Below are 23,512 nucleotides of genomic sequence, written 5' to 3' on the forward strand. Positions count from 1 at the left end.
CTGGGCCTGAGGAAATTGTTGTCAAAACCCAAACACTTCCGCTCACAGTTTTAGTTTTGATAATTCAACATTTTCCGAAGAAAAACATTTTTTTGAAAAATTCCGGACCAGCTTTACTCACACAGCTGCTGTATTCCTCTTCCAAACTGCTGTTTTCCTCTGTCTATAGCTTGCCTCTGCCTGGGAGTTCACAGAGAATGCTGTGCAGCATTCCTAACCACTCTGCACTGAGTGCAACTCAGGACACATTCCACTCATTACATGTGCTCTCTGGTCTTTTGCCTTTCTCTGGGATTATTACGGGGAGACGGCAATGCTGGGATGCTTTATTTATTCTGTTCAAAGCAAGTGTTACATTTCGAACACGCAAACAACTCAACTCTGAACCAGGGGAGGATTCTTCATCGCTGAAAGAAATGATGCAGTATTTCAAAACTGAAATAAATGCTCTGATAGAGAGGAATATACTCTTGGCTCCATTACTACAGTGTGAAACGAAGGTTCTTCACTCTCTTTCCCTTCTAAAATTCTTCCCCAGGGGTGGAGGAATATCAGACTCACACTGTGACCTTGCAATGACAGAATTTTAATATGCTAGTGGTGCACCAGACGTAATGCAGCAGCTTCTCTCCCCCCAGTGTTGCTAGGTACCGTAGACATTTATGGAACTCTGCTTCTCATTGTCAAGTCTGTCCTTACCTAGAGTCAACAGCAACTAACCCACGATTTATTTATCAAACCGTCAGTGCCACTTGGAGTGAAGGACCGTGCTTGCAAACAGAGAGTGGCAGTGAAGGAGTTAAAAAGGCATTGCACGCCGAGAAATAAAACGCAGTAATGACAGAAGCTGATACGGCCTTTTAAACATGGTAACTTAGAAATAGCCAGTGGTATTTGTATTTCAAATGCACGACATACTTCTAAGGCATTTACCAAATTATTCCAGATTTCCTCTGAGTGCCGGTATTTTAACTCTGATTTTTGCATAGGAAGGGTTTTTGTTTGCAAGCATTAGTTCAGAATTATTGCAATAATATATCTGCACCTTATTTGACAATGGGAATGATTCCTGTGGAGTCTGGTAAACCAGGGAAAATTTCCCTTCTGCATCGTGGCTGCTCCCTGGCTCTAAATATTTCCTATCTACTCCATTTGAGGAAAATATCCTTCCTTCCTCCCCTCTAGCTACAGAGCTTTTTCTTGAAGCATCTTTGGATTAATATATTATGACAACACTTACCCGCAGCTTCAGGATCTTCTCATGGCTTTTCCCCTGGCCCCAGGTCAGAATATTACAAATCACCAGCCAAAAGGCGTACATCTCGGGTTGGGGGATAGGAAGATTTTGACAGGAGGCATAGAGGAAGGCACTTATGTTGTGGGTGGGTGATTTTATTGAAATTTGACATGGTCCTGTGCTCAGACTTTCAAGGTCTCCGCTAAAAGCCAGGCTGTCATTTGATTTGTTGCTTTCCGCACCTCCCCCATTATAATGGTATGTATCTAGAGCAGGGGTTTTCATACTTCATTGTACTGAGACCCCCTTCTGACAACAAAAATTACTACAAGACCCCAGGAAGGGGGACGGTAGCCTGAGCCCACCCGAGGCCCGCTGCCCCAGGTGGGGGGGTCCAAAGCCTGAACCCCACCACCCTGGGCAGAGGGACAAAAGCTCAAGGGCTTCCGCCCAGGCAGGGGGCCTGTAACCTAAACCTTGGGCTTTGACCCCAGGCCCCAGCAAGTCTAAGTCAGCCCAGATGTTCAGAAGTGGGCCCATAATGTACTTGGCACATTACATGATGGATTTCTGTGATACTGTAACTGCTCCCCTCAGTGCTACAAGGTAGGTAATGTGATTAATACAATAGTGATTAATTATTTATCAACATACATTAATATAAGCACTTGAAGAAATGGCCTTTGTTGCTTGAAACCTTTGGGTATGACAATGCATTGCACATGCTGAGCCACTGAAAGGTGTCATAGGGCCCGATCCTGATCGACTCATGGCACTGAGCACCCTCAGCTTTGTTGGAGAATCCTTAAAACCTCCAGGATTTGCTCAGCTCCTTGACAAATCAGGCTCATATTGGGGACCAAAGAGTCTCATCTTAGTGACATGCTCTTCACCAGTGCAACTTCACAGTAGCCTCAATGCACGTTATTACTCTTGATTTCCACCAGCAGAAGAGGAGATTCAGACTTGATATTAAAATTCAGAGCATGGTGGAAACTCTCCAGTTGGAATATACGTACCCATGCAAGATGCACCTCCATTACAGTAAAGGTCAGTTCAGCTCGCAAGCCTGAGATATTTTTATGAGCTTCCAATCTTTAGTGTTGAACTCTTTTAAAAATATTGCCTCTGTGAAAAAAAACGGTAGTAAAATGGAATGTATAATCTACAGAGGAGCAGATCCAGCTTTTTCTTAAATCATGCTGATACGCATATGAAATAACTGCTCAGCTGAGGTAGAAATTAATCCTCATACCAGTTATTTCGTTACAAGTAAACCTTGCTTTTTAATAACTGTCTTCTTACTCCTTGCCTGCTACTGGCAACAACTTATTAGCCTCCTGCAGGCTTCTTCAAACAATGTCTTACTGTTTAAAACCATAGCCCGGTGGGCTGGCTCTCTCTGAATGCAGGGTTTTTAGCTTGGAGAACAAACCTCTTGCTAAACCATTACTCCTGTGATTTTTTTTTTTATATGGGACTAGAATTACAGCTTCCCAAGCAGTCAGCCCATCATGCTCACTATTTACACCTTCCCAGCCAACTCCTAGTCGGCCATTCTCCTCCCATTCACATGCTAGTAGGATTTAAAGCCCTGGAATGAATTCTGTTCTTGTTTGTGCTGGATGTGAATCTAGAGGTATTGCAGTGAAGCCCATGGGTTATGTCAGCATGAGATCAGAACTGGCCCCTGGTACGGCATGTCTACTAACATGAGACGTGAAAATCATCAACATAACACAGGACTGGAAGGGACTTCCCAGGCCATCCAGTCCAGTCCCCTGCTACTGCAGGAAACCCCATCATATAATCCCGTTCATAAATTTAGCAACTTCCATCTTAAAGCCAGTTAGGTTTCTTGCCCCAACTTCTCTTATTGGAAGGCCATTCCAGAACCTCACTCCTCTGATGGTGAGAAACCTTCTTCTAATTTCCAGCCTGAATGTACTCATGGCTGGTTGACAGCCCTTTGTTCTTATGCCAATGTTGATTTTAGGTGCTTCTCCCTCCCTGAGGTTTACCCCACTGAGCATGAGGGCTGAAACTCAGCCACACTGCAAACAGCCCACACGCAAGGATCACTACAAAACTTACATAGTGGGATTGTGGTGGAAACTGAGTGTGTGGCTGCACACCCTGTGTGCTATGGAAGGGGTCTCCATGCTGGCCCCAAATAGGCTGCTGCAAAGGGAGATTTATGGGCAGGCCAAGAAAGGGGCCATAGGACATTGACTATACAGATCCCACAACCCTAATTCCCCTGTAGGAGAAGCAGCACTTACTACCAGCACATGACTGAAATAATGGCCCCGGAGGTACGGCAGTGCAACTCAGGAATGTGTCTGCGAATGGTGGGAATGGATATCAACCTTTGCCAACCCTACCCAGTCCCCAGTTGTCCCCATTCAGGCTCAGTTATGCAATCCTTAGTGCCAAATGGCAAGCACTTATCACATGAGTAGCCCCAGTGACTTTACTGTGACTGCTTGTCAGAGTCAGCACCCGCCAACGTAAATGCTGCACTAGTCTCCTGCACCAAGCCCAGCTCCTCAGGGGTTGTTAGAGAGGGCAGAATGTCACACAAGACAGTGGGGGTGGCTTCAATCATGGGATGAGAGGAGTTCGTGCCATTTTCAATGCACAAAAATAAAAGCACTGAAAGGTTAGTGACACATAAGGCAGACAGAGAAAGGCACCTGCTGTAAAAATCTTTATGATGTCTCAAGCAAGAAATGGTACAATACCCAGAGGGATTCTCCCAAACAGTAGGGAGCTCCTGATGGCCTGGATTTTATGGCATGTTTCAAAGCACAAAGAGACGTTCAGTCATGCAAATCCGGTTGATCTGTAAATGTGGAATTAAGCACTCACTTTCCTGGCATTTATTTTTATATCTTCTTGGCCTGGGGTGAAAATGCTGTGTAGTAGAAGGGCACTACACTGTTTTTTGCCAGTCTGTACACTCAAAAGCATTGTGTGTAGGGCAGCCTCCAGAAGGGTCTATTTGTCAATAACATTTGCTGCTACTGAAGTCAACAAGGCAAGATTTCAGTGTCACAATCCCCAGCCCTTAATCTTTTTGCTGCTGTAAAAAGCATGCCTCAAGGAAAGCAAAGTAATTCAGGCTTTGAGCCTCTTCTTCAATTCACTCCACAATGTGGAGAGAGTACTCAGACCTGAGCAATGCTGAAAGATCCAGGATTCAGAGCACCACAAAAAATAATAATGCAAATAAAGACAAAGGCAACTTTTGTTGTAGCACTTCCAAAGTGCTCCAAAAACATCAAGTAAGCCTAACAAAACCCCTCTGAGGTAGATGGTATTAATCCCATTTTATAGATGGGGAAACTAAGATACAGGAAGGCAAAGTGATACCCCCCAAGATCAGAAAAGGCAATGCCTTAAATAGAAGTTGAAGCCAAGGGTTCTAACTATTTATCCCCTGTTCTGACAACCCTCCTTACCTATATACTAGTCTTCTAAAATTCATAAGGACAGCACCAGCTTCTCCTATCATTTGGATTAAGAGGATAGCTCATTATTCTTTTAATTATAAGGCATCACTTATATTTGAGTTGTGGCAAGCTATACAACCTAGAAAAGTGTTTGCTCTTTGTATGTTAACGGAACAGCTATATACCAGAGAGAAAGCAAGCAACCATAAACATTTTTATAGGTAGTTGCTAGAGAAGCTAAAGCAACAGAATAAAGATCATTATATCTGCACTTGTGATTAACACAGGGATTCTCAAACTGGGGGTCGGGACCCCTCAGGGGGTCATGAGGTCATTACATGGGGGGGGGTGTCATGAGCTGTCAACCTCCATCCCAAACGCTTCCAGCATTTATAATGGTGTTAAATATATTTGAAAGGGTGTTTAATTTATTAGGGGGATTGCACTCAGAGGCTTGCAATGTGAAAGGGGTCGCCAGTAAAAAAAGTTTGAGACCCACTGGGTTAACAAATAAGAACGGCCATACTGAGTCAGACCAAAGGTCCATCTAGCCCAGTATCCTGTTTTCCGACAGTGACCAATGCCAGGTGCTCCAGAGGGAATGAACAGAACAGGTAATCATCAAATAATCCATCCTCTGTTACCCATTCCCAACTTCTGGCAAACAGAGGCTAGGGACACCATCCCTGCCCATCCTGGCTAACAGCCACTGATGGATCTGTCCTCCATGAACTTATCTAGTTCTTTTTCTGGAACCCTGTTGTTATAGTCTTGGCCTTCACAACGTCCTCTGGTAAAGAGTTCCACAGGCTGACTGTGCATTGTGTGACGAAATACTTCCTTTTGTTTGTTTTAAACCTGCTGCCTATTAATTTCATTTGGTGACCCCTAGTTTTGTGTTATGAGAAGGAATAAATAACACTTTATTATTTACTTTCTCTATACCAGTCATGATTGTATAGACCTCTATCATATCCCCCCTTTGTCGTCTCTTTTTTAAGCTGAAAAGTCCCTAATTTATTAATCTTTCCTCATATAGAAGCTGTTTCATAGCTCTAATAATTTTAGGTGCCCTTTTCTGAACCTTTTCCAATTCCAATATATCTTTTTTGAGATGGGGTGATGCAGTTATGATATCACTTGTCATAAACTAACCACAAAAAAACCCCTGTGCATGGCAATATCTCATCACTGTACAGATTGCTGGCAGCATTATATTACATTTAATTTTAAGCTAATACAGATGGCAACAGAAATATTAATTATTAATATAAAGGGTCTGATTCTCCAGTTTTACATTGCAGTAACTATCTACAGAAGGTCTGACTAGCTGACCATAATGGTCCCTTCTGGCCTTAAAATGCTATTAATCTACAAATCATTTAGTGAATTAGGCCCCAAAAATCAGTGGGTGGGATTTAGGCAGCCACTGAACTTCCAAGGGATTTGGGGACCTAACTCCTTTAGGCTCCTTGGCAAATCCCAGCCAACCTGAAAACAACCACTTTCCCCCTTCCATTTACTTCAAACTGAGTAAAATGAGGGGCTGGTGGCATTTGTCTATCTCTGGCATAGACAAGTGCCAGGAAATTTTCTCCATGCCTCTCTGCCAAGGCCCTTTAGACCTACTATTCCAGTCGTGGCGTCTCCTGAGCAGCAGCTGCAAAAGCCGAGACCAACCTCATTTTCACTTGTCACACATGCAGCAAGCCAGTGTATGAGCTACTGAAAGAATGCACCCCTCTTAATACAGACATTGATATCACCAGGCACCGGTGCAGGGCTGCTTCTGCATGCTGAAAATTAAGAAATTCAGGTGATAAAAAAAGGGTGAGTTGAAAGCCATAAACTAAACCAAAGTGCAAAGTGCTAACATATGGGAGAGATTAACAGTTATGAGTGGCGCTGAGACCCTCCTGCTTCAGTGGATGCCACAAGTATTCTAGAGGTGATGCTCTTGAGGTTTGGGTGAAGATTAAGGGCCAGATCCACTCAAAATCAGTAACATTCTATTAAAATCAATGGAACTATACTGATCCCCGATTGTGTATGTCTTTAGTGCCCTATTTATCCTCAGAACAGAACTTGACTATGAAGAAACAGAACTGGGGCACTAAAGAAGAAATAAAAGAGACCAAGGCAATGGGATAGGGGAAATGTTGCTCCTCAGGGCCAGTGGGTTCTGATTTCCCGCCACTTATTATGTACAGATTGGGAAATGGATGGTAGGAGAGAAAGCTCATGTTCTGAAGCTCTGGGAAAAGAAAAACAACAACAATCCTGTAGACTGGCCAAGGCTTCCATCAGCACACACCAAGTAAAGGGTCACAGCAATTAAGGCTAATTCCTACCATATTATAAATGGTGATGCAAATGACATATCTGCCCCAATTCTCCTCTCAGTTATATCGGTGTAATTCAGCATCAATGCACTCAAGTCAGTTGAGAGGCTGAAGTCAACTTGAGTCACTATGGAGTACGTGAGCTGTAAACTTATCAGCAGAGGCACCTAAAAAGGCAGCTTGAACTCATTCATCCGTGTGTGTGTGTGTGTGTGTGTGTGTGAATTCCATGGTGACTTGGAGGTATAGCAGAAATATCCTATCTTGCCTTCTCCTGCTAGTTGTTTTTCCTGATCCAATTCCCTCTAGGTACATAAGTCATACGCTTTTTGTGAACTCATTCAGGATCAAACTGATAGAAGTTACACTAGTACCTCTATGGGCCAATTTACACCCCACCTGTCATTTACATCACCATAGGATTTGGCCCAGAGATTTCATAGGGTTGCACCCACTTTCGCATAGTCTGGGGTAAGCCCTCAATATATATCCCTACCAGACAGCTATCCAGTATGGAGGCAGGCTAGGGAGAATAAACTTTTATATTTTACATACAGAATCCTAATCTGCAATATTTAAATCATCTAATATTTTTGGCCTGGAGTTTCTCCATTTCAAAGCCATTTCATTTGTGTGCCAGTAAAGAGCACCATCTGTCTTGCAGAGCACTTTTAATTCTGATCAATCTGGAGTTCGTTTAACCAATCCCAATTTCAGAGGACTGAGGTTAGCAAGATGAAGTGGAGAAATTTCAGATGTTCCATGGATTGTTCTTGAATCAGCCATAAAAGCAACCGTGTGTTTCCGTTTTTTAAATTAATTTACATACTGATAAATGAATCATCCCCACCAACATAAATATTTTCTGAGAGCTTTTGGTTTTGAGCATAAACACTTGATGTGACTTGGTACTCTGCTGTGTCCTTATTTCAGAATTTTAAATAATCATAAATAAGAAAACCTGCTACTCTTTGGTATATTGTATCTGCTTAGCACAAAGCTCTGACTCTTAAGTCTTACAAAAAATAATTGCACTTCTTTCTTCCATAGAGTCCTGTTAGTTCCAAGACTTTCAGCTGAAGGATTCTTTATTGTATTCGAACCTTGTCCCATAGGAGTTGCTGCTGTTGCTCAATTTGTGGAGTACCTTGGAGATTTCATTTGGTCCACAACAGAAAACGCCAACAGTTTTCCTATTAAGAATGAAAAGTGAATCACCACATGCCAGATAAATTGTGAATCGTGTCTAAAGGCACACAGAGCTGGATTCTAATCTCACATACCACAGAATTACACTACTGTCATATATTTTGAGGCCAGAAAGGACCATTAGTTCATTTAATCTGACTTCTTTTATATCAGAGGCCATAGAATTTCACCCAGTTATCCCTGTATTGAATGCAATAACTGGTGTTTGATCAAAGCACATCTTCCAGAAAGGCATCCTGTCTTGATCTGAAGACATCAAGAGATCAAGAATCCACCACTCCCACTGATTAATCACCCTCACTCTTACAAATTTGTGTCACTTCAATGACTTCATTAGTGTAATTTTTCATTTATACCACCGTGAGATCATAATCAAGTCTATGATGATTCAATACGCGAATTAAAAGGAAGCACTACCAGATCATGCATTATTTCTAGCAGCAGCAGAATGCCTCTATTGCTACAATGTTCTTGATTGAAACATTCAGATTGAAATTCTGCTCTCCCGCTATCACACAATCATAGAAGATTAGGGTTGGAAGGGACCTCAGGAGGTCATCTAGTCCAAGCTCCTGCTCAAAGCAGGACCAATCCCCAACTAAATCATCCCAGCCAGGGCTTTGTCAAGACGGGCCTTAAAAACCTCTAAAGATGGAGAGTCCACCACCTCCCTAGGTAACGCATTCCAGTGCTTCACCACCCTCCTAGTGAAACAGTGTTTCCTAATATCCAACCTAGAGCTCCCCCACTGCAACTTGAGACCATTGCTTCTTGTTCTGTCATCTACTACCACTGAGAACAGCCGAGCTCCATCCCCTTTGGAACCCCACTTCAGGTAATTGAAGGCTGCTATCAAATCCCCCTCACTCACTCTTCTCTTCTGCAGACTAAATAACCTCAGTTCCCTCAGCCTCCCGTCTTAAGTCATGAGCCCCAGCCCCCTAATCATTTTCGGTGCCCTCCACTGGACTCTGTCCAATCTGTCCACATCCCTTCTGTAGTGGGGGGACCAAAACTGGACGCAATGCTCCAGGTGTGGCCTCACCAGTGCCGAATAGAGGGGAATAATCACTTCCTGCAATTTGCTAGGCCTGATGAAATTCATCCTAGGAAATTTAAGGAACTAGCTGAAGCAATCTCGGAACTGTTAGCAATGATCTTTGAGAACTCATGGAGGACGGGTGAAGTCCAAGAAGACTGGAGAAGGGAAAACATAGTACACAACTTTAAAAAGGGGAACAGAGTATGTGGGAAATTATATACCAGTCAGCCTAGCTTTGATACTTGGAAAGATACTGCAACAAATTAATAAACAATCAATTTGAAAGCACCTGCCAAACCAACCTAATTTCCTTCTTTGAGGGTTACTGGCCAGGTGGTTAAGAGGAAGCAGTAGCTGTGGTATATCTTGATTTTAATAAGGCTTTTGACATAGTCCCACATGATACTCTCTTAAGCAAATTAGAGCAATATAGTCTAGATGAAATTATTATAAAGTGGGTGCACCACTGGTTGAAAGACCTCCTCAAAGAGGAATTATCAGTGATTTGCTGTCTAACTTAGAGGGCATATCTAGTGGGGTCCTGCAGAGGAGGTCAGACCTGAGTCCAGTACTATTCAATATTTTCATTAATTACTGGGACAACAGAGAACAGAGTATGCTTATAAAATTTGCAGATGACACCTAGCTGGGAGGGTTGCAAGCACTTTGCAGGACAGGAATAGAATTCTAAATGACCTTGACAAATTGGAGAATTTGTCTGAATTCAACAAAGCAAAGTATTTCATGTAGCAAGGAAAAATCAAATGCACAAATGGAAAACAACTGGCTAGGTGGTATACTGTTGAAAAGGATTTGGGGGTTATAGCAGCTCAGAAATTGAACATGACTCAACAATTTGATGCAGCTGCGAAAAAGGTTAATATAATTCTGGGGTGTATTAACAGGAGTGTTATATGTAAGACAGGGGAGGTAACTGCCCAACTCTATTCAGCTCTGGCGAGGCCTCAGTTTGACTTCTGCATCCAGTTCTGAGCACCACTCTTTAGGAAATACGTAGACAAAGTGAAGAGTCCAGAGGAGAGCACCAAAAATGATAAAAGGTTTCCTGATAACAGTCTTCAAATATGTTAAGTGATCGTCTAAAGAGGAGGGTAATAAATTGTTCTCCATGTCCATTGAAGGTAGAACAAGAAGTAATGGGCTTAATCGGCAGCAAGGGAGATTTAGGTTAGCCATTAGGGAAAACTTGCTAACTCTAATGGTAGTTAAATTTTGGACTAGGCTTCCAAGGGAGGTTGTGGCATCTCCATCATGGGAGGTTTTTAAGAACAAGTTTGACCAATACCTGTCAGAGGCAGTCTAGGTTTACTTGGTCCTGTCTCAGTGCAGGGGGCTGGACTAGATGACTTTCCATGGTCCCTTCCAGCCTTACATTTGTATGATTCTATGATTATTTAAAATGAAAAAGAAAAAGCTGAAATGAGCATTTACCAATTTTTAAGAAGCACATGCAGAGATGCGGGTTCTTATTATACATTCATTACTGAAGACCTAGAATGTACAGTTACACCCATTACCATTTATCCACAATACTAGTGCACACCATAGCAGCGCCAAGGAACCATTCGGCCAGATGATGTGAATATTAACGATAATCCGTGTTCTATGTTAGGAATTCATTATTCAAAAGGCACACGATTGTTAATGTAGTTGGATCAAATCCAGATCCCAGAGTCCTTACTCAATTCTTATGTAGAGTAAACTCCGACTGAAGTCAATGGCAGTTTTGTTCTAAGTGTCTCAGTTTCAGCATCCAAAAACTGAGGCACCCAAAATCAGTGGCCACTTTTGAAAATTAAGGCCTACGTATATTGCAGAGAATGACAGTGGCAGCTTACTGGTACATATAATCTATTTTAGTGTGCAGTTAAATTCACGTCACAATTAACTGCATTGTCCCCTAAACTGCACTGAAGGAAGTCTGCGCTGCTAGACAGAAAAAAAAAAAGTATAGTCTAAGGGTACTGACAAATTTACAGAAAAATGTGCCTTTGAAAGAAGAAAATGTATCATATAAAGTCTCTGGCCCACACTTTCAAACTTAGGTATCTAAAGTTAGCCAGTTAAATCCATAATTCGGCCACCTGAATAACAGATGACACTGACTTTATACAATGAAGGGAAGCGAACATTAGCATTACAAAAGTCAGGAAATGTCATGAAAAACGTTGCGTGTGCAACCAAAATGATGGCCTTGTCCAGATGTGTTACAATACCATTTTTAATTCTATGATCTCACATGGTTTACAATCTTTCCATACACATTCTGCACCCCCCACCCTCCTGCACTGTTGTGTATTTACACTGAATTCCATTGTCATAATGGTCCAGTGTTGCACTATTGACAAGGGGAGAAAAATAAGTGGCCTGATTTTCGGATGCGTTGAGCAAATTATTGACCGCTGTCTTCAACAGGATCTGTTGGTGTTGAACACTTTTGAAGACCAGACAGTATGTGCTTTTGTGGATGAGGAGAAGGGCAAGTAAGCCTTGAATCGAAATTTTTATCTTATTGTGTATTTAATTGAAAGCCTTAATGTTATTAAACATTTGTATCCATTAGTTTAATTAAGTACAGCGAGGTACTTAATTAAACTCACTCTACATACTTACATAACCGTAATCACCATAGTATCTCGGCCCCTCACAATCACTAACAGATTATTATCCTGACAGCACTTCCATGAGTAGGAAGCATTTTACAACAGGAAACTGCATCAAAGAGAGGTTAAGTGACTTGCCCAAGGTCACACGGGAAGTCTGTGGCTGATCCAGAAATTGAATCCAGGGCTCTTAAGTCCCAGTCAAGTCAATGCCCTATCCACCAGACCACCCTTAACAGTAATACTTAGCACTGCTATAGCACTTTGAAAGTATAAAGTGTTATGCAAATACTAATTCATCAATCCATACAACTCCCCTCTGAGGCAAGTAGGCGGGTGAGCATTATTATTCCTATTTTACACATGGAGTCATTGAGAAAGAGGTGAGGTGACTGGCAATATAATAAGAGCCAGAACGAGGACTCGGGATTTTCTGATTCCAAACCATGTGTTACATTCCTTATAGATGATTCTCTTTTATAGCATGGAGAAAATGTGCCTTATCTTTACATACCTTCTTTCCCTACATGTTTTAATTTCTTCTGCCTAGCTCATTCTCAGCTTTATATAAGAAGCATATTGCCATTTGGACCCAGCAAAATGTAAAAGCTATGATAATATCTCAGAAGTATATAGCGCATTTTTATCCTGAAGATAAATGAATCACAAAAAAGGGTACCACCCTTTCCCCAAATAGTTTGCACGAAAATCCTGAAAACTGGATGCATAACATACGCTCTGAATTGTCCCAATGCAAATACTGTAGATGTGGTATAAAATATCAACAGTAGATGGTGCACTTTTGCTCCTCTTAGTTGAACTGAAAGAATCTGAACCTGATGCTGGATTGAATTAATCTGTTAACTGTGCGGAGAACTATTACATTCTAGCAGACCTCAGAAACTTAGACATGAGCTTCCCTATCTGGGAGTCAAGCAACCAAAACCAATGGTATGACTGAACTGATGAGAGCATCCCTAGTTGCATGTTTGTTTACATAGGGCTTTTAGTAACCATAGCCAGAGCCACAGAATCACAGGAGGGGAAGGGAACTCAATGGGTCATCTAGTCCAGTCCCCGTACTTAGACACATCTAAATATTATCTAGACCATCCCTGACTGGTGTTTGTCTAACCTGTTCTTTTTTACTAGAAATGTAAAATAAAAACTGGGAAATCCTTTGATGTCACCAAATAAAGACTGCAAACCAACCACGTGTGTGTCTGCAAACACGTCCAGAATCCTGAATGCCAATGCTAGACTTGTTTGGCTAAAAGAGGAATTGTTTGTCTTGCCCTTATTTAGTGGTGTGCATATTGCACCAGGGCCATTCGGAGGGAGTTACTGACAAATGGGAAGAAGTAGGAGAAGAAGCAACAAAAGTTCAGCGAGCTGAAAAATTGAATTATGGTGAAAGGTTAGGTTTCAGAGTAACAGCCGTGTTAGTCTGTATTCGCAAAAAGAAAAGGAGTACTTGTGGCACCTTAGAGACTAACCAAATTTATTTGAGCATAAGCTTTCGTGAGCTACAGCTCACTTCATCAGATGCATACATGCATACATCTGATGAAGTGAGCTGTAGCTCAAGAAAGCTTATGCTCAAATAAATTTGGTTAGTCTCTAAAGTGCCACAAGTACTCCTTTTCTTTTGGTGAAAGGTTAAAGTCCCGATCTTGCACCTGGTAAGTTCTATGAAAGTTAATGGGATGCCTTATCTACACAGCGCATGTAACTAAAGTGTCTGCAGGATGGTGACCTTACAGAGCTAGTCTATAGACCTTAGCAAGGGGGTGATATGGGCTGAGGAAGGGCATAATAAGAGTCTACAAATAATGTAAAAGGTGTTCACAGTCAAGGACGCAGAAGCATTACTGAGGTTCTACAAGACATGTTGCTTAGAAATCAAGGTGATGGGCATCTTAGAGATACAAAGATGTAAGGGAAAGTGGTACTTGAGGATCTAACCAGGAGCGATGAGATGAAATGTAGAAAGGAAAAATCATGAAAAACGTCTTGAAAGAGATGTGCATTCGGGTGTGCAAGCGTCTTCCAAGAGAAATGATGGAAGCTCCCATTATTTTGATCTTTTGAAAAATAGAATGGACAAAAGATTAAGAAAGAAATAAGAATGACACTTAAAGGGTTAACATTCCCCAAACTGTGCAGGAGGCTGTGATTACAGGACCAACCTAGCAGCAGATCTACCTCTCACACTCTCCCCATCTCCTTTGCCATGCCCCTATCTCTCCCCACCATAAAAAGCAGGACTGCCCAGAGCTCAGCCCCTGCAGAGCTGTTCTCCATGTTGCACAGGAAGTACACACCTCTACCTAGGCCCCAGTTCCTGCCTTCCCTCCTGCACATCACTGAGTAGCAGTATTCATATATATTGGTTTGCATTACAGTAACTCCCTAACAGGGAGCATGGCTCCATTGTGCTAGGCACTTTGCTACTTTGGGGGAATAGCAAGATTAGTACCACAGTGTATAGATCAGATCTTAGGTCCTGACCCTAAGAGATATCACATACCAAGCGCTCACACTGAGATCAAATAAGATTTTCTGGGGCCCAGTCCTTCTCAGGATCTAATCCTCAGTAACCACAGCATCAAAGAGACTGGTTTAACAACTGGGTTAAATTAAATCCAGAAGAGGTGAGTCAATACTTTGATGTGTGTCTCATTTATTCTACATCTGACTTGTCTAGACTGTAAGCTCTTTCTCGTACAGTACTGATTACAGAGTAGGCTCTTAACAAACAATAAATAGCACTTGTAGCCCTCAAAGAAAATATATCTTCTGAATAAAGACATAACACAGTAGAATACGGCCAGAATACAGCATTTCTATTATTCGAACTATAAATCATAAAAGTCACTGCAGAAAACTGGCATATGTTGCAAGATACTGATTATAGCAAAGGATTAAAACATGTACAATCTCTGTGTAGCAACACAGAAATATGATTTTTATTGCCTGGGCCACTGACGGGTTTAGTTGCGGGGGAAGATGAACGGCTCTGACTGCTCAAAGTGAAAGATGTTTTTTTACAGTCCATCTCTCAGCTGCAACACATTCAATAATATCAACATCAGTAGCTTGAATGTTACATGATAAGATAAACCCCGAAGTAATTTCCATACAAATATAGCTGTTTATTAAACATACACAATCCCCATCTCTCAAACTCTGGCAAAACCTATCAAGAGTGGTACTTACTGTCTGTTACACTTCGCTATTTCATCAAAAAGGAGTTTCCAACGAGGTCGTCCAATCAAAAGCCTTGAGTTCAGGACCTGGTATTTTTCACCAATTATCTTCTGTGAGAAACAATAAATTCAGTTGCTGTGTGTTTGTAAATTGTTACACATCACTCAGAGCTTGTATACTGGTCTGGTAAATGCCCTGGCTGATTTACCAAATAGCTGAAATATAAAAACTGAACTAAGTATCAAACCGTGTGACTTAGATTGCAGCCATTTCTATGCATCAATACCTCAGCTCCTTGCCTTTTGAATAACCATCTTCAGGCTTGTGTGCTGTTTCTTATATAGCTAGTTATTAGTCTCCACATTATTTTTAAACCAATTTGTCAATTCATACATAGAGCAATAGTTATATTCTCATTACTCACTCCCTAGTTTGCCTTCACTGCTATCCTTTAAGGGACACTGTCCATATAGAAAAATCACATTTCTGTCTGAAGTATTTTTACCTACTATTGGTACAAGTAACACCTAAGCTAACTGAGGCTGAAAAAGTGAGAAGGGAAACCTTTAGAGGATGGTTTACCAGTTGCTTTGAACAGCCTCAGCAGCATCAAGCACCAAAGCTGCATCCTTGGAGTGAGCACAGGATTCTTTTAGCAATTCTAACCTGGTAAAATCCCAGCTGACCTCTCTTTATGAAGCCAAACCTGTTTCCACTGCATTGCATTACCGCTCCTTGTTTTACTGTCCTAATATAATGTAACATGTGGCTGGAGAAGAATTATATCTGATCTGATTTTCTGCGTTCACCCCATAATCGAATGATCTAAACCATCTATTATACTAATACAAAAGTACATTCTAAGCTTGAACCGTTTTACATTGGTTTTTTTTACCATGGCCGAAAGCAGTTTCTGGAAATAAAAATGGGCTTGATTCTCTTGTGTCCTGCATCTCGGGTCACTCATTTACACCAGTGCAGAGTGAGTAAAACGCGACACTATTTTGGTTTGGTAGCATTTTACACTCACTTTGGATTGGTGTCAACGACAGCACGAGTGCAGGGCAATGGAGACTTGCATCCAGTGCTCCCTTGAACTATCTGGAGTAACTGTTCAAATCTGGATTTATGCTATGCTTTAACTAAAGACAAAATTTAGCCCTCATGGTATACACTTCTATACTTGATGCCACTTTTTCTACCAAACAGTCATAAAAAAGAAAAGTTTCAGAGTAGCAGCCGTGTTAGTCTGTATTCGCAAAAGAAAAGGAGTACTTGCATCCGATGAAGTGAGCTGTAGCTCATGAAAGCTTATGCTCAAATAAATCTGTTAGTCTCTAAGGTGCCACAAGTCCTCCTTTTCTTTTTTAAAAAAGAAAAGGAGTTCTAATACAAATTCAGTAGCTACTGGACACAAAATTTAAGAGTAAATATTCTAAACTGCATTTCAGTGATATTCAGCTTCATCTTGGATGTTCTACCTTGAACCTGGTCATTTCTTACCTGTTAATTAATAATATATTGGATTATCTCCATGCCAGCAGAGACATCCCATCCAGTTATTTGGAACTAGCACTGAATATTCGGAAGATTGTTCAGAATTGTTGCTAGCAGATTATTTAGCTGAAGCCCAGCAGCAAGCCCTGTATATTGGGGTAGTTCTCATCAGAACTATAAATTTTCTCTTGTCTTCATCTGCTAGAAAGGAGAGCTAAATCCAATGGACCTGATTCTTGACTGCCTTTCACCTTTTGTAGTAATTTAAGGCTTGATCCTATGCCAATCAAAGTTAATGACAAAGCTCACATTCATTTAGAGTGTGAAGAAGCAGGCCCTTACATTTGTGCTACAGCAGTGCAAAGTGGATGTAAAATGCTAACACCCAGGTCACCGCATCCCATGTGTAAATGGTTACACAAGGTTCCAGCCAGTGGGGAATAAATCCAACTCTCTAAACTGGACTACTGTGAACAGTTCAGTACATTTTCTGGCTGCATACTTTTAAAAGTTTAACTTCTTCAAACATTCGAGACAAAAACAAAACAAAAAGAAACCAATCGGGATTTTTAAAAATAGCCAGTTTCTCACAACGTGTTTGCTTTCAAAAGTTTGGGGCTAGAATTATTCCAGCCTGATTCTCAGCCCAGGAATGATGCAAGTTTCCCACAAAGCCCTGCCAACTGTCTAATCTGTGGCCTGGCCTGGAAAGACCTCTTTCCTAGAGAAGGGAGATATGGATCTCTGCCCATGGATAATCAAATGAATGCTACCAGACTTTTCTTCTAGTATTGTGGGGCTGGACTTGCGATGCAGTCTTACTGAGACAATTAGCCTTTATTCCCTGCTTAAACCATCTGCAATCATTCCATGTCATGCTTAACTGGCAGTTTGTGTTGTCTACCACCATCAGATCTACTTAGGTTTACAAACAGCATTTAGCCACATACCTGTATCCCATCTGTTTGACTAAGGTACAGCTGGATGTTTATGTAGTCTGGGCGATTTTCCTGCCAAAGCTGGGAAGACCAGAAAAACATCAAGTGAATTAATACGCCTCTTCTTACATAAGAATATGGTTGCTCTTGTTCAGTACCCTGATTAAGCTTGATCTTCACAGCAGATACAGTGGACACTTTAATGAAAATGACACATTTACATATCTTTCTTTTACCCAGAAGCTTCTTTACATCCCAGGATACATGAACAAATTCTCCTAAAAAGACTTTAAAATAGTTTTAAAATCCACCTGATCTCTGTTTTGACAATTAGAGTTGACTTCCAATTTCCATAAACTCACCGACCCACCTCCTTCAGTCCGCTCACCAGATGAGCTGGGGTTTTACTTTTCTTCAAAGGAAAGGATGCACCCAGACTCCTTAGATGCATGTTCTTTTCCCTTCTAGCAAACTTCTTGACCATGCAAGGAGACTGTGCATCCCTGAAGAAAGGTCACATAACCCCGATTTCAGGGCCTGTCCCAACATCCTTGACTGTTTTAGAAAAAACAGTAAGTAAAATCCTGGCTCCACTGAAGGAAATGGCAAAACTTCCATTGACTTCGGTGGGGGGCAGGATTTCACCCCTGTTTTGTCTCACATGACACTTTGAACCAGTCCTTCCATGTACATCAACAACAAATTTCATCTGCCATTTTGCTGCACAATCACATAACTTAGTTTGGTCCATCTGAAATCCCAGCCTTCTCTAGTCATGTTTAATGGAAACACTTTTGTTACTAATCTAAATATTCAAACAGATGTGTTTATTGTCAGTATCCCTTTAAAACCAGCCCTGTGTCATCGTCCCCTTTACCTTGTTATGCAGCATACACAGCAAATCTGCAAACCAGCGAAAAGACTGGATTTCCCTGCACACCCAAATAAAGTAAAGTCTTCTGAGCTTGTAGCATTGCCAGTTATCACTATAAAATGAAAATGATGTGTTTGGGGAATTAATTAATGCTAATTAAGACACTTTATATTAATTGTGCAAATGTTAATTTCCATTTCCATTAAGTGAAGTTAGTTTTCCCCCCATCATACTGAAATGCCCAAATCAGTCTAAAATGATGGACTTAAATACTGAACCCATAACACAGAACAACATGCTATACGGATACTGTCTTTACAGCCGAACAGTATAAACTGCACACTGAATGCATATATGTCTTAAGGTAAGAATGTTGATTCATACATCATAACCAAGATATCTAAGTTATCTAAAAGCAAAGCTGCCTCTGCATTTCAAAAAGATAGTGTGGATTCTTTATTGCAATTATAAGGCAGAGTTCACAAACTCATTTCTTCCCAGAGGAGGCGATGCTGATGAATGCAAACTTCACAGAATGCAGCTCCAAAGTAAAGTTAGGGGCGAATTCTGCATTCAGGTGCATGCAAGCATCAGATTATTTCAATTATTACTTCATATTTATATTGTGGTAGTGCACAGAGGCCTAAACAAGGTCAGAGCCCCATTGTGCTAGGCAAAGGTATAGTCCCCAAAGAGCTTCAGCGGCTAGAGCGTGTGCATGGACAACGTTTGGCATTTAGTTTAGAAAACATGACACTTGTGCCAGGTTTCCTAATGGCGATGGAGACAAAACATGATTTTAGTAAAAGAGGGACGATCACAATGAACCGGGCTAGAAAAATAAACAGGAAAAAAGATCTACTGATTAACAGATTTTTTAAAAAAGTCTGCATGATTTTTTCTCAGATCAGCCATGGCTGGTTTTACGTTATTGTTACTTACCTGTAATTTAGCCATTTAGGGGACAAAATCCTTCCCCTTAAAACTATTTACAGATTGTAAAGACCCACTTGGGACCATCACAGCTGCATTCTGGACTTCCAAAAATTCAGCAGTATATATGCTTATTAGGCCAAACGTCATGGCCAGGGGGCAAGGTGTGGGATAATTGCATAGCTGCTCCACGTCTCCTACTGCACAACATGACTTACAGTAGCTACTATGGTCCCATATACCAACTTTCTAATTGCTGATAACTGGAGCCCCCTGCCCCGCCTCATTCCCCTAAGGCCCCATCCCTGCCCCACCTCTTCCACCAGGCCCTGCCCTAATCCTTTGGCCCCCTGCTGCTCTCCTCCCTCTCCTTTCCTCACAGCTGGATCCTCTCCAGCTCCCGCCGCCCGCCCAAGCTGGGCTCCCTCTGCTCTAGAGCTGCAGCCTGATGGGGAGCCTGCCTGTCTGCCCAGGAGATGCAGGTAGGAGGCAGTCCTGGCTGAGCAGGGGCTGGCACAGTCTGATGACCTGGTGCCTCCCCGCCTTGCCTGTGGTAACCAAACTTTTGGTGTCCCGTCTGTACATCTTACCAGACACTGCCAAGTCCCCTTTTCAACTGGATTTTCTGGTCGAAAACCGGGCACCTGCCAACCCTAACATCTGGGCCATTTTGCTAATGCATCTGTGTAACTGATGGACATGCCACCGTCCCTTTCCATATGCCTAACCCCTCCACTGCAGGCCTGCAGAGGAGCTGTGGAGCAAATCCTCCATGGCACACAGGGTGTGGGGACTCTGACCCCTTGTGTGAACTATCCATACCCTGCAGAGAGGTGCTGGCTGCCCTGGGCTTCATGCCTTGCGTGTCTGTAGTGGGAGTGTAGCATCCTTAATGTCCTGACACCAGCTGCTGCATGTACAATGCTGTCCTGCAGACAAATGTTATTTCTCCCTATTTGGCGTATCATTTGTGCTGGGAGAAACCAGAACCAAGGTAATGGTCTGATCATATGGGGTGAGATCACAAATACAGTATCTTGTGTACAGTATGTAAGCAATAAACTGTATTCATTTACTCCAGCGCATCATTCTGAAATGATAAAAGGAAATAAACGTGTCTCAGCATAAATGAACTGAAAGATATACAAGAGGATTCACTGGGGACCGCCTTTTATCAATTCAGACTTTTGACTTGAGCAAACACAGGCCAGTGGGAATGAGCTAAGTTGAATCAATGTGAGGTTGATCTGTCGTGTTTTGTGGCATGCATCATGCATGCACGTGAAGTGAATGGCATGTCAAACATACAATGTTGGGTTTACCTCCAGTAAGCTGTGACATGATAAATGTGCAGTATTGTTCCACAGCTAAAGATGTGTGTACGACATGCCACGTCCGCTGATATGCACGTTACTGAATATTACTACTTGTAATTAATCATTAATGTATAGACACCTGACCTATGCCAAAAAGCTTCTGACTCTCTTTAAAAAAACAATCATGATTTATAATAAATAGGCAACATTTATTAGATACCTGAGTGGGATATATCTAGGCTGGGAGACCCCAGCTGCTCAGAAAATATCAAAATAAACAAAACCAAACACAAAACAAAAGACTGCATCCTTGTCCTGAAGGATACCCCGATATCCTCCACAGCTGCATGTCCTTAACAAAAAGGGCTTTGCCTTCCTACCCCTTCAAGTTTGGACACAAGAGTTACCGTTTTCACCGCGCCAATCTCAATTTTTATGAAGAGACAAAAAACAACAGTCAGCCTCTCCAGTGGACAAGTGCTCTGTATTGCTGATATCCTTACATATGAACAGCAAAACATCGCTTGCTCTTATTATTACATAATATTGCAGTGCATGACACGCAAGGTTCACTGTAATGCTGGGCTACGCCATGCACTGTCTGGAATCATCCTATTTATCTGGTATCGAAAACATTCACTGGACACTAAGCTGCTGTGGAAACGTCTGTACAAGCCTCTCACTGCCTCCAATAATATGCTGACAGAGACAGCCGTCTCATTACCTACCGCTGGCCCATAGTTATGATATGTGACGTTTTTTCTCAGCACTGTCAGGGATAATCCGTCCTGGAGAAAATGGTCAGGATATCCATTGGGACTCCAGTCTTTTGGCAGAAACGAAAATGCGCTTCAGAAAATGGTACTCCCCGTTCAAAAGAGCATGACCTCAAGCGGTCAACTAGTCCAGTCCCCTGCTCCAAGATGAACAATGGGCTTTCAGAGATGAAAATGTGTAGGGAACCTGTTAGGTTCTTTGAGGGCTCCACAAAGGCACCAGGAGCTGCCACATAAGAGCCTGATTTTCAGAAGCGCTGCGCACCCATGACTCCAACTGAGATTGAGGGGAGCTGAGTGAGCTCAGCATCTCTTAAAATCAGGCTTTAAAAGGTTTTAATTTTACTCCAGCTACCAGCTGATCTCTGAACAAGTGTGTCGTGTGTGAATTGTAAAACACTTTGTAAGCTTATTTCAACTGTAAGCTCTTTGGGCCAGGGACACTCTTTGCTCTGTTTGTGCAGTGACTAGCACACTGGGGCACTGGCCCGAGCCTGGGGCTACTAGGTACACCTAATAAAAATAATAATGAAGATTCACCGTTGTGTAAGAGTGGGATTGGGAGAATTTTGACAGCCCTGGTGACTCACAGAGAGACACTGAAAATTGTGTCTTACTGGATTTTAAAATGTTTTAAATTAACAATAATAATAATTTTAAAAGAGGCAATTAAGGTTAGGATTTTCAAAGGGGCTTAAGAGAGTTAGGTGCCCAAGTGCCATTTAAATTCAATGGGAGTTGAATGCCTGACTCCTCTGAGTTCATGTAAAACACTTAGCTTAAGCATTCTTGAAAATGATAGGCAAAGAGCTTTGACTGAAGCCAAATATACACCACACTGATACTGCTCAAGCTTCCCCACGCGAGGAAATGCATCTCAGTCCTGACTCTCAGCACCCCTGTTATCTCTGTCCCTTGCCCGAACACAGACTGGGGAGTTTTCCAATTAAAAGGTTGGAATTGTAAACAAATATCCCCATGGACTTGGCAGAGCTCAAACTCAGTTTTCACGGGTCGCTGGATGGGAAACTCTGTCTATAAGGCCTTTAGGTACCACTGTGCCACCTAAGGTACTTTTTCAGCATTGCACTTTCAGCATTCATTGGGCATGAACAGCCAGCATGAATGGATTTGGGATTTTCAATGGCAGATCTCAATCCTCCTCCCTATTCCTCTCTCCACAGGAGGGTAGTGTTCCATGAACAGGAGGTATGCACATGCTGGAAACATTTACAATATGCAACACGGAACTCTGGGAAAATGAATTTAAATAGGGTAGGCTCACATACAGCAGCGTGTTGAGTATTGATGCAAATGGAGTTACTCCAATGCCTCCAGCCACACAGAGGCTAACTTCATAATTCAAGGATTCTTCAGAGGGGCTCCCGAAAGGACCGTCTATGTATAGCCTGCAGAAAAAGCAGAAATACTTTTCAACAAACACATTACAATACAATACAATACAAAGGGTGCAATGAATTTAAAGCCGATAAAGAAATAATTTAAGTTAAATATTATTTCTGGGACTCAGAAGATGAAAGCTTTCCCTGGGAAAGTGCGTGTGGTGGAGGCTGTAGAGAGGAACCTAGGTCAAGACTGCACAAAAACCTAGGTATACCGAATCTCTAGAGACTCTGCATGATTACATGTGATGGCACATTTCTCAGTGATGTGGACAGAGAGGGCCAAACTATGGCTGCCCTTGCTACAGTGAAGACCGTAACAACTTGGCTGGTTATGCTGGGGAAAGCAAGAAGCACTGCCTTGCATTGCCCAGTAGGCTAGCAGTCCCAGAGGAGGCCTGCTTCCTGAACATCAGGCATGGCTGAAATGGCTAAACTGCCTACTCCACATTTTCATAAGTGTAGCAAGATCCACTCCCCTGCAACCTTCCCCTCGTGTCCCATTATACTTTACATGGGCATAATGACTCCAGGGAACATAAGGGTGATATTGCACATCCTGCTCATGCCCTGGAAGAGGCATAAATTAGCACAAATGACACAGTAACAGACTATAAAAGGATGACTGAATGATCAAGAATGGCAACAGGGTGTGA

General features: G+C 42.0%; 1 protein-coding gene across 1 annotated transcript in view; it reads right to left on the minus strand.

Annotated features, from left to right (window-relative positions):
- Nucleotides 1–7,939: 7,939 nt before the first annotated feature.
- The window catches only part of NOX4 (NADPH oxidase 4), a 154,845-nt gene continuing 139,272 nt past the window's right edge, over nt 7,940–23,512 (minus strand). The window contains exons 14-18 of the mRNA XM_084650380.1: nt 22,743–22,862; nt 18,432–18,540; nt 17,567–17,635; nt 15,129–15,229; nt 7,940–8,227 (exon numbers count right to left, since the gene is read on the minus strand). Of these exons, the coding sequence (XP_084506506.1) occupies nt 8,107–8,227; nt 15,129–15,229; nt 17,567–17,635; nt 18,432–18,540; nt 22,743–22,862 (520 nt within the window). The 3' untranslated portion in view covers nt 7,940–8,106. The remainder of the gene's footprint in view (nt 8,228–15,128; nt 15,230–17,566; nt 17,636–18,431; nt 18,541–22,742; nt 22,863–23,512) is intronic.

This window comes from Lepidochelys olivacea, assembly GCF_965140295.1.
Source record: "Lepidochelys olivacea isolate rLepOli2 genome assembly, chromosome: 1".
Classification (NCBI taxonomy): domain Eukaryota; kingdom Metazoa; phylum Chordata; order Testudines; family Cheloniidae; genus Lepidochelys; species Lepidochelys olivacea.